The following is a 17,259-nucleotide window of genomic DNA, read 5'->3' on the forward strand; positions in this document are numbered from 1 at the left end:
GCATTGGGTTCACACACACACACACACACACACACACACACACACACACACACACACACTTTGACTCGGCCCATTCACTGGCGTTGGGTTCACACACACACACACACACACACACACACACACACTTTGACTCACCCCATTCACTGGCGTTGGGTTCACACACACACTTTGACTCACCCCATTCACTGGCATTGGGTTCACACACACACACACACACACACACACACACACACACACACACACACACTTTGACTCACCCCATTCACTGGCGATGGGTTCACACACACACACACACACACACACACACTTTGACTCACCCCATTCACTGGCGTTGGGTTCCGCAGTGTGCACAGAGTCCTCGGAGGGGCGCTAGGGAGATGGACCTGCAGAAGAAACAGAAACCTCTGATGTAACACCATCACCTCTGTGTGTGTGTGTGTGTGTGTGTGTGTGTGTGTGTGTGTGTCTGAAACATCACCTCTGATGTATAACCATCACCTCTGTGTGTGTGTGTGTGTGTGTGTGTCACCTCTGATGTAACACCATCACCTCTGTGTGTGTGTGTGTGTGTGTGTGTGTGTGTGTGTGGGAAATATCACCTCTGATGTAACACCATCACCTCTGTGTGTGTGTGTGTGTGTGTGTGTGTGTGTGTGTGAAACATCACCTCTGATGTATAACCATCAACTCTGTGTGTGTGTGTGTGTGTGTGTGTGTGTGTGTGTGTGAGGTCTTACCCGTATAGTGCGGTCTGATGAGCAGGTGTATAGACTCCCAGGTGAGCAGTGTATTCCGGTGACCAGGTGTGTGTGTGTGTGTGTGTGTGTGTGTGTGTGTGTGTGTGTGTGTGTGTGTGAGACGTCTTACCCGTATAGTGCGGTCTGATGAGCAGGTGTATAAACTCCCAGGTGAGCAGTGTATTCCGGTGACCAGGTGTGTGTGTGTGTGTGTGTGTGTGTGTGTGTGTGTGTGTGTGTGTGTGTGTGTGTGGGTGTGGGTGTGTGTGAAACATCACCTCTGTGTGTGTGTGTGTGTGCATGTGTGTGTGTGTGTGTGTGAGAGGTCTTACCCGTATAGTGTGGTCTGATGAGCAGGTGTATAGACTCCCCGGTGAGCAGTGTATCCCGGTGACCAGGTGTGTGTGTGTGTGTGTGTGTGTGTGTGTGTGTGTGAGGTCTTACCCGTATAGTGCGGTCTGATGAGCAGGTGTATAGACTCCCCGGTGAGCAGTGTATCCCGGTGACCAGGTGTGTGTGTCCCACGTCGAACTGGCCGAGTGTGCGCAGGGCTCCGCCGTGCAGGGAGAAGGAGTGTATGCGCCCCTGGTTGTCCCCCGCCCACACCTCCTGCCCACTGTAGGACATGGACAACAGGAACGAGCCCAGCTGTAGGGGGGACAGAGAGTGTGTGTGTGAGTGTGTGTGTGTGTGTGTGTGTGTGTGTGTGTGTGTGTGTGTGTGTGTGCGTACCGTGAGCCTGTTGACCAGTTTGGCGGCGCGGCGGTCGTACAGGGCCACGGTGTTGTCTTTGTGAGTGTGTTAGTGTGTGTGAGTGTGTGAGTGTGTGTGAGTGAGTGTGAGTGTGTGTGTGTGTCTGTGTGCGTGTGTGTGTGTGTGTGTGTGTGTGTACCGTGAGCCTGTTGACCAGTTTGGCGGTGCGGCGGTCGTACAGGGCCACGGTGTTGTCTGTGTGTGTGTGTGTGTGTGTGTGTGTGTGTACCGTGAGCCTGTTGACCAGTTTGGCGGTGCGGCGGTCGTACAGGGCCACGGTGTCGTCTGTGTGTGTGTGTGTGTGTGTGTGTGTGTGTGTGTTAGTGTGGTTAGTGTGTGTGAGAGTGTGTGTGTGTGTGTGTGTGTGTGTGTGTACCGTGAGCCTGTTGACCAGTTTGGCGGCGCGGCGGTCGTAAAGGGCCACGGTGTTGTCTTTGCCTCCTGAGATGATGTAGCGATCGTCCGCCACGAGGCTCAGCACAGCGCTGCTGTGGACCTGCACACTCTTCACCAGCGGCTGTGGAACTACGCAGCGCAAAGATGACATCACACACACACACACACACACACACACAGGCACTTTAATATGATGTCATCACTGTCTCCTCAGCACCGCGCTGCTGTGGACCTGAACACTCTTCACCAGCGGCTGTGGAACTACGACGCACAAAGATGACATCACACACACACACAGGTACTTTAATATGATGTCATCACCGTCTCCACAGCACAAAACAAAGAGTTAACAAAGAAGCGTTACTCTATGCTAGTGATCACATGCTGTCAGTCAAAGCTGCTAATAGATCCCATCATTAATAACACACACCACAGTGTTAATAGATCATTAATATCACACACCCCAGTGTTAATAGATCATTAATAACACACACCACAGTGTTAATAGATCACTAATAACACACACCACAGTGTTAATAGCTCATTAATAACACACACCAGAGTGTTAATAGATCATTAATAACACACACCAGTGTTGATCCCCCCCCCCATACCATGTGTGTGTGTGTGTGTGTGTGTGTACCCCATATCTCACTTCTGTGATCGTAGATGCTGATCTTCTTGTCATGTGACCCGGCGAGCAGTCCGTCTGGTTGCCACGAGAGACAGATGACGGGGGCGCGCCCGGTGATGACCCCCCTGGCCCTGGCCCCGGCCCCCGCCCCGAGGTCCCAGAGCCGCACGGTGCTGTCGAACGCCCCCGACGCCAGGAGGTTGGCCCGCTCCGCCAGACACCACACCCAGCCGCTGTGGGCCCCCAGCGTGCCCAGCAGACGCCCCCCCTCCGACCCCCCCGACCCCTCCGACCCCCCCGACTCCTCCGACTGCGCCCGCAGGTCCCACAGGTTGACGTTGCGGTCCCGGGAGCCCGTGGCACACAGCGCCCCCTGTCCTCCGAACAGCAGCACTGAGTGGACGTCTGCGATGTGGCCCGCCGGCAGAGAGAACCGCTCCAGAGAGGGCAGGGCCTCCTCACACACGTCTCCACGCCGACGCTCCTCCTCCTCCTCCTCCTCCTCTCGTCTCTGCTCCTCCTCCTCCTCTTCTCCCCCTCCTGCACCAGCCTGCTCCAGCGCCTCCTCCTCTCCTCTCTGCGTCTCATCCTCTCTTCTCTGCACCTCTGCCTCTCCTCTCTGCTCCTCTTCTATCCCTTCTGCAGCCTCTTCTCTCGCTCTTTCTTGTCCATCAGGCATGTTTCTCTCTCTACCCTCATCCCTCTCTCCTCCTCCCCTCTCTCTACCCTCCTCCCTCTCTCCTCTTCTCTCTCCTCCATCATCCCTCTCTTCTCCTCCCTCTGCACCTCTTCTCTCTCCACCCTCATCCCTCTCTCCTCCTCTTTCTCCTCCCTCTGCACCTCCTCTCTCTCCTCCCTCATCCCTCTCTTCTCCTCCTTCCACTCTTCTCTCTCCTCCATCATCCCTCTCTCCTCCTCTCTCTTCTCCTCTCTCTTCTCCTCCCTCTGCTCCTCCTCTCTCTCCTCCCTCATCCCTCTCTTCTCCTCCTTCCACTTCTCCTCTCTGGCCCCTCCACAGGCCGATGAGCTGCTCCATCTCCAGGCAGGCTGAGGGCCAGTCCAGCTCGTCTCGGGGCCCCGCAGGGAAGGAGGCCCCGGCCCCCACCAGACGCTGGGACCTCTGTTGCCACGCCGACGAGTCCTCGCCAACCTCGCCAAGCACCCGGCACACCTGCAACAGAATCAGCCAAACTCCGTTAAAACGGTTACACCTGCAACAGAATCAGGGAAACCCCGGTTTAAACGGTTACACCTGCAACAGAATCAGGGAAACCCCCGTTAAAACGGTTACACCTGCAACAGGACCAGGGAAACCCCGTTAAAACGGTTACCCCTGCAACAGGACCAGGGAAACCCCGTTAAAACGGTTACCCCTGCAACAGGACCAGGGAAACCCCGTTAAAACGGTTACCCCTGCAACAGGACCAGGGAAACCCCGTTAAAACGGTTACACCTGCAACAGGACCAGGGAAACCCCGTTAAAACGGTTACCCCTGCAACAGGACCAGGGAAACCCCGTTAAAACGGTTACCCCTGCAACAGGACCAGGGAAACCCCGTTAAAACGGTTACACCGGCAACAGAATCAGAGAAACCCCGTTACACCGGCAACAGGACCAGGTAAACCCCGTTAAAACGGTTACACCTGCAACAGAATCAGGGAAACCCCCGTTAAAACGGTTACACCTGCAACAGGACCAGGGAAACCCCGTTAAAACGGTTACCCCTGCAACAGAACTAGGGAAACCCCGTTAAAACGGTTACACCTGCAACAGGACCAGGGAAACCCGGTTACATCTGCTCAGGGAAGACGTCACTCTACATGGCAACATTTGTGGTGGAAGATAAATAAATGTACTTTTGTGTGTGTGTGTGTGTGTGTGTGTGTGAACTTGTACAAATAAGTCCCCACACATTGTGTATTTAGGTTGTACTCATTAGCGCCTGTGATTGTGATGTTAAATGATTCCCTAAATAAGTCCCAGCTGCCAGATCGCACGATCATGTAGCGTAGCGTAGCTAACCAGAAGGTTCGTTTTACTATCTTTCACCACAAACGTTGCCATGTCGAGGAACGTCAAACCAATCTCTGAGTGTTGGGAGTTCGACAGGCGTTCAGGTGTGTTGGGAGTTTGACAGACGTTCCGGTGTGTTCTCCCACTCTGAGGTCTGAGCTTTCCCACTTCCCAGTTGCTCTTGAACGCACCATTAGTGACGGTACAAGAATCGGTAAACATCACCGCAATCGGTAACCGTGGGGATGCTCACCTGTGGCAGGACATTGATGATGCACTGGGCAGGCAGGTGTGAAGCAATTCGGGTCACCATCTCCCATGGCAACGAGAGCAAACCAATCCCATCGCTAGAAGGGGAGGGACTTCCAGGGCTGGGATACTCGGAGCCTACACAAAGCCTGCAGTTCACACACACACACACACACACACACACACACACACACACACACGTGTTGGCAAACATCTTAGCTTACCCCAAAACTTGACCAGACTACATAGGCCTAGGCCTACGAGAAGGTTTTACATTTCGGAGTACCACTGTATCTTTAATTAAAGCTAAACCCTACTGGAGGCCAAATCTAGCCATCATTTTATAATTTAGCTACTGTATACCAATATGTCTTTATCTAGATAGATAGATGGATACTTCATTAATCCCGAGGGAAATTTAGGTCATCCATAGTAGCTTATACACTTACTCACAGACATACACACATAAATCACATACACATAGGGGGGAACATGTTCACAGGGAGTGGGGTGTTTACAGATACAGGAATGGATCTGACCCTATGGTACAGTGTGCATAGATTGGTAAAGTGTTGATGTCCACGAGGAAAGTGTTCTTGTGCTGCAAGTGAGGATAGTGCAGGAGATAGTGTTCAAGCACATGAACATTACCTCCATTTTTGGTCAATCTACACATCAAATTAGCAAAGTCAATATTTACCGTTCTACTCACATTTCGGCTTTGAGTGTGTGTGTGTGTGTGTGTGTGGATAGTGCAAGAGATAGTGTTCATGTGCTTGTGTGGATAGTGCAACGTTCTTGTGCTTGTCTAGCAGGTTAACTGACACCAAAGCAGGCGAGACACCGCAGTAGAGGCTTACCGCATCTGATCCAGATGACCGATGCCATCGCAGACCGACTCCCCGGCGCTGGGTGCCGTCTCCCGGCCACCATCGCCCCCCTTCCTCTCGACAAGCCGGGACATTCTCAATCCTAACCCAGCACGTCCCGTTGGGCGGCAGCCGGTGAATTCTGCCTGTTTTGGTCGGCCCTGGATAAAGTTAGTTACCTATTAAGTTAGCCAAGTTAACTGTATTTCTACCAAGATAAAGAGGTTCCACATAGTTCGCGCAAATTCCAAACAGACGACACGACTGTCATAAACAACCACGCCTGTTTGTTAGCCTTATCTTCACAAGAGCCCATACCCCAGCGTCCACCCCCTCTTACCAGTCCGACCAACGTCCTTGTGTGCGCCGACCTCGCATATGCCTTTCAGTGGGCACAGAGTTTGTGTTTGATCATATCCTGATGTGTGTAACCTTACTGCTAATAACACTGTCCCTCTTCAGCGCGTAGGAAATACTTAGCAGGTTTGCATACGCCGACTACTGTCGACTGAACGTAGTAGCATAGCTAACTAATGTTAGCTAACTAGAAATTGATCCCTTTCAAGGCGTTTAAGCGATGTGTTTTTTACACCAAAAAAATGTCATTAGAATTAAATTCAAGCAGATAGTCCTTCGATTAGTCACAATCAGAAATGAAAGTGGTACTTAAGTTAACACATCGTGCATAAACTGCAGAAGGCAATAACAGTTGACTCATTCAAACTGTTGTTTACATCACGCATGTCGTGACGCAATCAGACTGCGACTCAAAACTTTTATAAAAAGTGAGGTCCATCCACAAGCTAGGCTTCAAACAAATGAGTTGTATCGAGTCAACTTTAACCGATATTTTTACATAATAAACGGAACAATGATGAAAACATAAATCTAATAGCTATACTATGACAATTACCTCCATTTTTGGTCAATCCACACATAAATCTAGCAAAGTCAATATTTACTGTTCTACTCACATTTCGGTTTTGAGCTGCATTAAGCCTCATGCCCTACAGTAACTGGTGAAGAGAGGTCACGGACTACACTACACTGCGGCCTCACACTCATTTCTGTCAAGTTTCCGTGACCACACACACACCAGGAAGCAGACCATCGCACCATGTTCCCTCTGTGAAATGGATGGGCCCTGAGTGTGGTGACATTGGTCCTATGTTTACGTACTTGAAAGTTGTCTTTATTGTTCCCATTAAGAAAATAATTCTCACAATGAAACATAAATAAATACATCTGTAATTGTGGTGGCATACAACCTGAAATTATATCCTCAACACACACACACACACACACAATAAAAACCAGTCAAGATGTATGTATTTCCTGCTTGGTAGAAAACCTTTAATTCCCCAATTACAGAAGTAAAATAGAAATGCTAAGTTTCATACACAAGTTTACATGGAACTTGCACCACAGTTGAGGGAAAAAGAAAAACACAGGATGCGTCTCTCAGACTTGAGGTGGAATTAAACAGAAAGCAGAAACTGAAATATGTCTGTCTGGGTGGCGATCCCTTCTGTCAAGGTTCCGTGCCAAGCCGAGCCGAGGGCCCCCCCTTCCCCCGCTGCTAAAGAATAAGGTCCGCTATAAAACAACGAAAACAAAACAAATTCTTTAAAATAAAAAGAACATTAGTGGAAAATAAAACTTTTAAAGTCTAAAAAAAATTTGTGCTCTGCTGCACAAAAATAAAATATAAAACATTGAAAGCAATAAAACAAAAAACATAAATAAAACGTAAAAAAAAATTAAATTAAACAAAAGCAAAAAATAAACATCTTTCTGCATTCTCTTAAAAGGGGGGAGAAAATAAACAATGAAGATACAGGGAAGGAAAAAAAAAAAAAAAAAAAAAATCTCATTTCATGACGTGCAAACCTCACTGGTTCTCCCCCCCCCCCCCGCTCCACAGCTCTATTGCCCCCCCAACCCCCCCTCGCTCCACAGTGGTGAGGAAGAAGAGATGCACTAGACAACCAGCTCTATATGACCCCCCCCCCCCCCGCTCTAACAGTCCCCTGGACCCCGACAGTTCATCAAAGGGCCATTCAAACAGACAGCCCCGTCTCCACACCTGCGCTCACACACTTGGTTTTATCCTGTGTGTGTGTGTGTGTGTGTTGTCCTGTACACGAAAGCCACCTACAAAAGTATTGCGTGTTCCTAGGAGCTACTCATAGTTCCTAGAGTCGAAAAAGCCACAAGCAGGAAGTGTAACGTTAGAATGGTCACTACCCAGAGTTCTATAGTTCTTTGTACACCAAAGCTGCCTTGAAAAAAAAGTTGAACATTAAAATGGAGACCATCCAGTCCCCGTAGGAGGAAGAGGAAGGAGCTATCCAGTCCCCGTAGGAGGAAGAGGAAGGAGCTATCCAGTCCCCGTAAGAGGAAGAGGAAGGAGCTATCCAGTCCCCGTAAGAGGAAGGAGCTATCCAGTCCCCGTAAGAGGAAGAGGAAGGAGCTATCCGGTCCCCGTAAGAGGAAGGAGCTATCCAGTCCCCGTAAGAGGAAGAGGAAGGAGCTATCCAGTCCCCGTAGGAGGAAGAGGAAGGAGCTATCCAGTCCCCGTAAGAGGAAGAGGAAGGAGCTATCCAGTCCCCGTAAGAGGAAGAGGAAGGAGCTATCCAGTCCCCGTAAGAGGAAGGAGCTATCCAGTCCCTGTAAGAGGAAGAGGAAGGAGCTATCCAGTCCCCGTAAGAGGAAGAGGAAGGAGCTATCCAGTCCCCGTAGGAGGAAGAGGAAGGAGCTATCCAGTCCCCGTAAGAGGAAGAGGAAGGAGCTATCCAGTCCCCGGAAGAGGAAGGAGCTATCCAGTCCCCGTAAGAGGAAGAGGAAGGAGCTATCCAGTCCCCGTAAGAGGAAGAGGAAGGAGCTATCCAGTCCCCGTAAGAGGAAGAGGAAGGAGCGCAGGACGTGTAGCGAGGCGCCCCCTACAGGACAGATGTCCCAACTGCAGCCCTGAGTCTGAGGGGTGATGGGATCAGGTGAGGCCCCTCGGGGAGAGGCCCCAGATGTGTGTGAGGCCCTCGGGGAGAGGAGAAGACCCAGGTGTGTGTGTGAGGCTGTGTCGGGAGAGGCCCCAGATGTGTGTGTGAGGCCCTCGGGAAGAGGACCCAGATGTGTGTGTGAGGCTGTTGGTTCAGGAGAGGACCCAGGTGTGTGTGTGAGGCTGTGTTGGTTCAGGAGAGGACCCAGATGTGTGTGTGAGGCTGTGTTGGTTCAGGAGAGGACCCAGGTGTGTGTGAGGCTGTGTCGGGGAGAGGAGAGGACCCAGGTGTGTGTGAGGCCCCAGGTGTGTGTGTGAGGCGTGTCGGGGGCGGTGCATTAGCTGGGGCGGATCTCCAAACTGAGACAGAATGAGAAGCAGGTGTGAAAGTGGAGACGCCCTCTGACCTCGACGTGTGAACTTTGACCTCCATCTTGCTAATCCTCACTAGAGCAGGACCAGTCGAGGCCACAATACAGTACTTCTATCTCCCTCTTCCCACACACACACACGCGCACGCTCACGCTCTTGTGGAGCAGAATGAAGTCTGAGCTCCAAGCTGTTCCGTTCCACGCTCACAAGCAGAACACACACCTAAAACCACGCCTAGCCGGCTATAGACATGTACGTGTTGCCCAGCCCCCCCCCCCCCCCCAATCAGCGCTTCCCTCGGTTAGAACTTCATTTAAAGGAACATCACAGCTCTTTGAGGATGACTTTTGTTCCTTGTGGCTAGAGGGTTCTGACCCTGGTCCTGGTGGGTGCGGCCGCGGAACCAGAGGCCCCCCTGGAGAACATCTAGTCTCAGGGTTGGGGAACCAGAGGCCCCCTGGAGAACATCTAATCTCAGGGTTGGGGAACCAGAGGCCCCCCTGGAGAACATCTAATCTCAGGGTTGGGGAACCAGAGGCCCCCCTGGAGAACATCTAGTCTCTGGGTTGGGGAACCAGAGGCCCCCCTGGAGAACATCTAGTCTCTGGGTTGGATTCTGTCAGAGATACTGTAAGAGATTCCCTACACTATTGTGTAATCCCATGACTGTTACACTGGGTGAGACACGAGCTAAGGAATACCTGGGGAGCGGACTGGACCGGCGTTAACTTCACGTGTGTATGGGGAGGGGGAGCGGACTGGACCGGCGTTAACTTCACGTGTGTATGGGGAGGGGGAGCAGACTGGACCGGGGTTAACTTCACGTGTGTGTGTGTGTGGAGCGGACTGGACCGGGGTTAACTACACGTGTGTGTGTGGGGAGCGGAGCGGACTGGACCGGGGTTAAACACACGTGTGTATGGGGATCGGACTAGACTGTGGTTAAATACACGTGTGTGTATGGGGTGGAGAAATGAAATTCCTTAGAAGAGAAAAAAAGTGCATATTATTAAAAAAAAAAAAAAAAAAAAAAAAAAAAAAAGAGAAATAAGTAAAACCAAAACATCCTGGAAGTATTTGAGCGATGATGCCTTCCGGTGATTATTCAGTCCAGATACGTCTTTCAGAAGCAGCAGCAGCAAAAGGTGATTGTGGTTAACTACAGTATAATCTTGCAGTGTGATTAACATGTTTTAAGGATTGGCATCTCATACCCCACTGTGGGCGCCCGCCCCCCCCGCCCCCCGCCCCCTGCCCCCCGCCCACAGACTCACTCTGCTCAGGGCAATCAAGTATCCATTACACATCTTACCCCAGAACACAATTACCTTATCATTTACTTAGCGCTGTGTGCTACACACATCAAATCGGAGAGAGGGGAAGAAACTACTCCTGCGGAGAATCGCTCAAACCCTCACACACACACACACACACACACACACAACTCTGCCCTGAGCCACGGATGTGTGTGTGTGGCGTCCCTCGGATACCTCCCATCACCTACGCATCGCTACGGTAACAGGCGGCACGACGACACGCACCACTTGTCTCCTAGGGGAAACCGGGGGAAAGACTGATACTGCGTCTAACAGCGTGGCTGCAGTCAGGAGAGAGCACGGCGCCACCTGCTGGCGGGAGGACTGATGTACAGGACGCTGCCATGAGATGTATGAAGGTCCAAAACACAGGATGTGGGCCGTGAGCGACTGAGCGATAAAGATGAGTACAACCCCCACCCCTAACCCTACCCCCTCTCCCCCCCACCCCTTTAAAAAGAAAGACCTTTAGGAGCATCTGAGGTTGTTTAATACCTAAAGCCCACCTCTGGGGGGCGATAAAGGTTTTTTTGGCTCTACAGTCCAGCCGATAGCGCGGCATGTTATTCACTAGTGAATGAGTGTGTTGACACACACAAGCCTGAGTACACTGTGTGTGTGTGTGTGTGTGTGTGTGTGTGTGTGTGTGTGTGTAGCTATGGCTGGAAGGATAATTGCCTGCATGCCCTCCCACCCAACTTAACCCCCCTGGAAAGAGGCCACAGCCCCTCTACCCCCCACATGGGCAGCGGCGAGCCAATCAGAGCTCTTCCTGCTCTACCCGACTCCCATGTTGTCATTTACCTAAACCAACATCGTCACGACAACCAGACGCCCCTACCCTCCCCCTCCCCTTACAGACACATAGGGCATTGGAGAGAGGTGTGTGTTTATGTGTGTGTGTGTGTGTGTGTGTGTGTGTGTGTGTGTGTGTGTGCGTGTGTGCGTGTACATGTGTGTGTTGCAACACCTCTCCCCCACTATCAGGGAAGTTCAGTACAGACATGGATGAGTTCCTTGCCATCCTCCTGCAAGCGGACCTACACACACACACACACACACACACACACACACACACACACACACACACACACACACACACACACACACACACACACACACACACGGAGAAAAGAAAGCACACATATTAGTACAATTACTTAGGTGTCTCTGTGTGTGTGTGTCTCTGTGTGTGTGTGTGTGTGTGTGTGTGTGTGTGTGTGTGTAGTCTCGTACCGCTCAGGCATGCCTTGTGTGTCTGGAGTGTGTGTTTGTGAGTGTGTGTGTGTGTGTGTGTTTGTGAGTGTGTGTGTGTGTGTGTGTGTGTGTGTGTGTGTGTGTGCAGTGCAGTCTCGTACCGCTCAGGCATGCCTTGTGTGTCTGGAGTGTGTGTGTGTGTGTGTGTGTGTGTGTGTGTGTGTGTGTGGTGCAGTGCAGTCTCGTACCGCTCAGGCATGCCTTGTGTGTCTGGAGTGTGTGTGTGTGTGTGTGTGTGTGTGTGTGTGTGTGTGTGTGTGTGTGTGGTGCAGTGCAGTCTCGTACCGCTCAGGCATGCCTTGTGTGTCTGGAGTGTGTGTGTGTGTGTTAGACGCCGTAGCAGGTCGACAGGCGTTCCTTCAGTAGTGCTGGAAACTGCTCCGAAAAATGCTGCCAATTTTCCTCCCCGACTTGATCCTTGAACCCGTGCAGAATCTGAGGACGAGAGGGACAGTGAGTACGTGCACACACACACACACACACACACACACACACACACACACACACAGCTCTCCTCCCCAATCTGATCCTTAAACCCACTGACATGGCAAACACACACACATATAAGAAACACACACACACACACACACATCCTCACACTCTATACACAAGCACTTTTAGATTACCCACACACCTTACAGAACATGTCACAGACACACACCTTTCAGCTAGTGCATACCTTACAGAACATGTCACACACACACACACACACACCTTTCAGCTAGTGCATACCTTACAGAACATGTCACACACACCTTTCAGCTAGTGCATACCTTACAGAACATGTCACACACACACACACCTTTCAGCTAGTGCATACCTTACAGAACATGTCACACACACACACACACACACACCTTTCAGCTAGTGCATACCCTATAGAACATGTCACACACACACTTCAGCTAGTGCATACCCTATAGAACATGTCACACACACACACACACACTTCAGCTAGTGCATACCTTACAGAACATGTCACACACACACACCTTTCAGCTAGTGCATACCTTATAGAACATGTCACACACACACACACACTTCAGCTAGTGCATACCTTATAGAACATGTCTCTCAAATCATCCTTTGGACTGACCCATGACGCCACGGCATCACAGAAGAAGATGAAGTCCTGCGCACACACACACACACACCATTTAATTTAAGTACTGAGGTCCTGCACACACACACAGACACACACAAACATCATTTAATTTCAGTAGTAAAGTCCTGCACACACACACACCATTTCATTTAAGTACTGAAGTCCTGCACACACACACACACACACAATTTCATTTAAGTACTGAAGTCCTGCACACACACACACACACACAATTTCATTTAAGTACTGAAGTCCTGCACACACACACACAGAAACACCATTTCATTTAAGTAGTGAAGTCCTGCACACACACACACACACACAATTTCATTTAAGTACTGAAGTCCTGCACACACACACACACACACACACACAGAAACACCATTTCATTTAAGTAGTGAAGTCCTGCACACACACACACAGAAACACCATTTCATTTAAGTAGTGAAGTCCTGCACACACACACACAGAAACACCATTTCATTTAAGTAGTGAAGTCCTGCACACACACACACAGAAACACCATTTCATTTAAGTAGTGAAGTCCTGCACACACACACACACACACACACACACACACACACACACACACCATTTAATTTAAGTAGCAACTAAACACTGGACATCCAATCATTCCTGATCCAGTTTTAACCCTCGAAAACACTAACTATTCAGATCTGGCCATCATTACAAATTGGAATCTCTCCCTCCCCACACACACACACACACACACACACACACACACACACACCTGGACCACACCGCCTGGATTGACGCCGATCATCATGCAGACACACACACACCTGGACCACACTGCCTGGATTGACGCTGTTCATGCAGACAGACACAGACACAGACACACACACACACACACACACACACACACACACACACACACACATACACACACACACCTGGACCACACTGCCTGGATTGACGCTGTTCATGCAGACAGACACAGACACACACACACACACACACACACCTGGACCACACCGCCTGGATTGACGCCGATCATCATGCAGATTCCTCGGAATGCAGAGTCCTTCTCCTCGTTGTCACGGATATTCCTCAAAGACGAGCACCTGCAGACACACACACAGACACACAGTTCAGAGACAGATATGACCAGAGTTAAGAAACAAGAGATGGAACTCAGCGTACACACACACACACACACACACACACACACACACACAGCAACTGTAAATCTCCTACATCATAGCCACAAGCTCAGATCATTGATGTCCACACACACACATTCAGATCATTGATGTCCACACAAACACACACATTCAGATCATTGATGTCCACACAAACACACACATTCAGATCATTGATGTCCACACACAAACACACACATTCAGATCATTGATGTCCACACACACACACATTCAGATCATTGATGTCCAAATACACACACATTCAGATCATTGATGTCCACACACACACACACACACATTCAGATCATTGATGTCCACACACACATTCAGATCATTGATGTCCACACACACACACACACATTCAGATCATTGATGTCCACACACACACACATTCAGATCATTGATGTCCACACACACACACATTCAGATCATTGATGTCCACACACACACACATTCAGATCATTGATGTCCACACACACACACATTCAGATCATTGATGTCCACACACACACACACATTCAGATCATTGATGTCCACACACACACACACATTCAGATCATTGATGTCCACACACACACACATTCAGATCATTGATGTCCACACACACACACATTCAGATCATTGATGTCCACACACACACACACACACACACACATTCAGATCATTGATGTCCAAATACACACACATTCAGATCATTGATGTCCACACACACACACATTCAGATCATTGATGTCCACACACACACACATTCAGATCATTGATGTCCACACACACACACACACACACACATTCAGATCATTGATGTCCACACACACACACACACACACACATTCAGATCATTGATGTCCACACACACACACACATTCAGATCATTGATGTCCACACACACACACATTCAGATCATTGATGTTCACACACACACACATTCAGATGGCCAATCATCATGTCTGTAGCTGGTGAGCTAGGTGAGGCTGGCCAATCATCATGTCTGTAGCTGGTGATTAGCGGTTAGGGTGGCGGTTACTCACCAGGGCTGGATGAACTGTGGCAGCACGGGGGCAACCTCCTGTGGACACACGTAGCCCAACCGGCCAATCGTGATCGCTGTTGTAGAGAGGAGAGACATGCCATTGACCAATCAAAACTCAAGCTTGCTCTGCAGTCATGTACAACAGCAAACAATCCCACAGACTCAGCGTCCCATTACATAGCCTAGCGTCCTACTCCCATTACATAGCCTAGCCTAGCGTCCTACTCCCATTACATAGCCTAGCCTAGCGTCCTACTCCCATTACATAGCCTAGCGTCCTACTCCCATTACATAGCCTAGCGTCCTACTCCCATTACATAGCCTAGCGTCCTACTCCCATTACATAGCCTAGCGTCCTACTCCCATTACATAGCCTAGCGTCCTACTCCCGTTACATAGCCTAGCGTCCTACTCCCGTTACATAGCCTAGCGTCCTACTCCCGTTACATAGCCTAGCGTCCTACTCCCGTTACATAGCCTAGCGTCCTACTCCCGTTACATAGCCTAGCCTAGCGTGCTACTCCCGTTACATAGCCTAGCGTCCTACTCCCATTACGTGTGTGTGTGTGTGTGTGTGTGTGTGTGTGTGTGTGTGTGTGTGTGTGTGTGTGTGTGTGTGTGTGTGTGTGTACATACCTGTATTCTCCAATAGGGTTTTGGGGGTGTTTGGTCTGTTGATGATCTCCACCAGGCTATTGAGGACCAGTGCCACATAGGGCTGCATTTCCGCTCCTGAGAGAGAGAGAGAGAGCGAGACACACACACACACACACACACACACACACACACACACACACACACACACACACACACACACACACACACACACACACACACACACACACACACACACACACACGTTAGTCTTTGGGCTGGAGTCACCCCAGTCTTGAGCACAGACTCAGAGCAGCTAAGAACAGTTCTTCCCACCTATTCTCTCTGAACGAGGCTGAAGCTCACACACACACACACGTATGTATGTATGTATGTAAGAGGGTGTGTGTGTGTCTTACCCATCTGCATGTTAATGTATGTATGTAAGAGGTGTGTGTGTGTCTTACCCATCTGCATGTTAATGAATGTATGTATGTATGTAAGAGAGCGAGAGGGTGTGTGTGTGTTTTACCCATCTGCATGTTAATGTACGTATGTATGTATGTAAGAGCGCGAGAGGGTGTGTGTGTGTGTGTGTGTGTGTGTGTTTTACCCATCTGCATGTATGTATGTATGCATGTATGTATGCGCGCAAGAGGGTGTGTGTGTGTGTGTGTGTGTGTGCATGTATGCAAGAGGGGGTGTGTGTGTGTGTGTTTGATGTCTTACCCATCTGCATGGCAATCTCTCCAATGGCCCAGGTTGCGTTGTTGCACACAGAGATGAACTCTGGGTTCAGATTGAGGCCCAGAATAGGCATGAACTCAGCTGAGGGACACACACACACACACACACAGAGAGAGAGACACACACACAGAGTTTTGTTTTAGCATTCAGTCTGACAGTGCTGATCCGTCAGTATTTTCAATTATCTAAAAAGTTTTATTGCTCAAGACAAGTCTCACACACACACACACACACTCACCAATGCAGGGTTTGACATGGGGGAAGCAGGCTTTGGTCAAATCCCCCAGCAATGCGAAAGAGCTCTGTCTGACCTCAGGCATAGTGTCCTGAAACACACAAAAAAACACACACACAATCATTACGGAGGTGCCCACCAGCTGGGTGGCTGACAATCTGACTGACAGGTAGCAGGAAGACGCTCTGATTGGCCGGTGGCTCAGGACGGGTACGTACCTGCATGCACTGGAAGAGCAGCGTCATGATGTTGCTACGGGCAACCAGCTGCTCGACGTGTGACCCCAGCCCTTCGGCCAATCCGCTGAGCAGGTCCAGCGCCACGATCATGAAGTCCTTATCGGGAGCCTCGTACTGGTCCGGGTGCTGGCTGTACATCTACACACACACACACACACACACACACACACACACAGATCATTGATCACCACATACACATTCAGGTTTCCAATGTCTGCTGAGCAATGATCACCACATCTGTGACTATTTGGACCAGCACCTATTGTGTGTGAGTGTGAGTGTGTGAGTGTGTGAGTGTGTGAGTGTGTGAGTGTGTGAGTGTGTGAGTGTGTGAGTGTGTGAGTGTGTGAGTGTGTCCAGCAGCTATGGTCTGTGTGTGTGTGTGTGTGTGTGTGTGTGTGTGTGTGTGTGTGTGTGTGTGTGTTGTGTGTGGTGTGTGTTCAGCACCTATGGTCTGTGTGTGTGTGTGTGTGTGTGTGTGTGTGTGTGTGTGTGTGTGTGTGTGTGTGTGTGTCCAGCACCTATGGTCTGTGTGTGTGTGTGTGTGTGTG

At 50.0% G+C, this 17,259-nt stretch overlaps 3 protein-coding genes across 3 annotated transcripts in view; all 3 read right to left on the reverse strand.

Moving 5' to 3' along the window:
* The window catches only part of fbxw9 (F-box and WD repeat domain containing 9), a 9,116-nt gene extending 2,189 nt beyond the window's left edge, over nucleotides 1-6,927 (reverse strand). Inside the window, exons 1-8 of the mRNA XM_042703193.1 lie at nucleotides 6,627-6,927; nucleotides 5,644-5,813; nucleotides 4,788-4,932; nucleotides 3,455-3,691; nucleotides 2,542-3,025; nucleotides 1,867-2,015; nucleotides 1,182-1,385; nucleotides 318-383 (exon numbers count right to left, since the gene is read on the reverse strand). Of these exons, the coding sequence (XP_042559127.1) occupies nucleotides 318-383; nucleotides 1,182-1,385; nucleotides 1,867-2,015; nucleotides 2,542-3,025; nucleotides 3,455-3,691; nucleotides 4,788-4,932; nucleotides 5,644-5,813; nucleotides 6,627-6,656 (1,485 nt within the window). The 5' untranslated portion in view covers nucleotides 6,657-6,927. The remainder of the gene's footprint in view (nucleotides 1-317; nucleotides 384-1,181; nucleotides 1,386-1,866; nucleotides 2,016-2,541; nucleotides 3,026-3,454; nucleotides 3,692-4,787; nucleotides 4,933-5,643; nucleotides 5,814-6,626) is intronic.
* Nucleotides 6,928-6,983: 56 nt separating this feature from the next.
* Nucleotides 6,984-9,533, reverse strand: LOC116218612. The gene is made up of 3 exons (XM_031560728.2): nucleotides 9,398-9,533; nucleotides 8,394-8,726; nucleotides 6,984-8,267 (listed from the first exon to the last, which is right to left on the reverse strand). The coding sequence occupies exons 1-3, from the start codon at nucleotides 9,531-9,533 to the stop codon at nucleotides 7,828-7,830; spliced, it is 909 nt and encodes a 302-aa protein (XP_031416588.1). The 3' UTR covers nucleotides 6,984-7,827.
* Nucleotides 9,534-11,282: 1,749 nt separating this feature from the next.
* On the reverse strand, nucleotides 11,283-16,867 carry LOC105910653 (transportin-2). Its single transcript, XM_031561073.1, has 9 exons — nucleotides 16,688-16,867; nucleotides 16,473-16,560; nucleotides 16,217-16,315; nucleotides 15,530-15,625; nucleotides 14,892-14,967; nucleotides 13,686-13,785; nucleotides 12,653-12,727; nucleotides 11,881-12,030; nucleotides 11,283-11,378 (listed from the first exon to the last, which is right to left on the reverse strand). The coding sequence occupies exons 1-8, from the start codon at nucleotides 16,844-16,846 to the stop codon at nucleotides 11,923-11,925; spliced, it is 801 nt and encodes a 266-aa protein (XP_031416933.1). The 5' UTR covers nucleotides 16,847-16,867; the 3' UTR covers nucleotides 11,283-11,378; nucleotides 11,881-11,922.
* Nucleotides 16,868-17,259: the final 392 nt, after the last annotated feature.

The sequence above is a fragment of the Clupea harengus genome, chromosome 23 (genome assembly GCF_900700415.2).
Source record: "Clupea harengus chromosome 23, Ch_v2.0.2, whole genome shotgun sequence".
Taxonomy (NCBI): Eukaryota; Metazoa; Chordata; class Actinopteri; order Clupeiformes; family Clupeidae; genus Clupea; species Clupea harengus.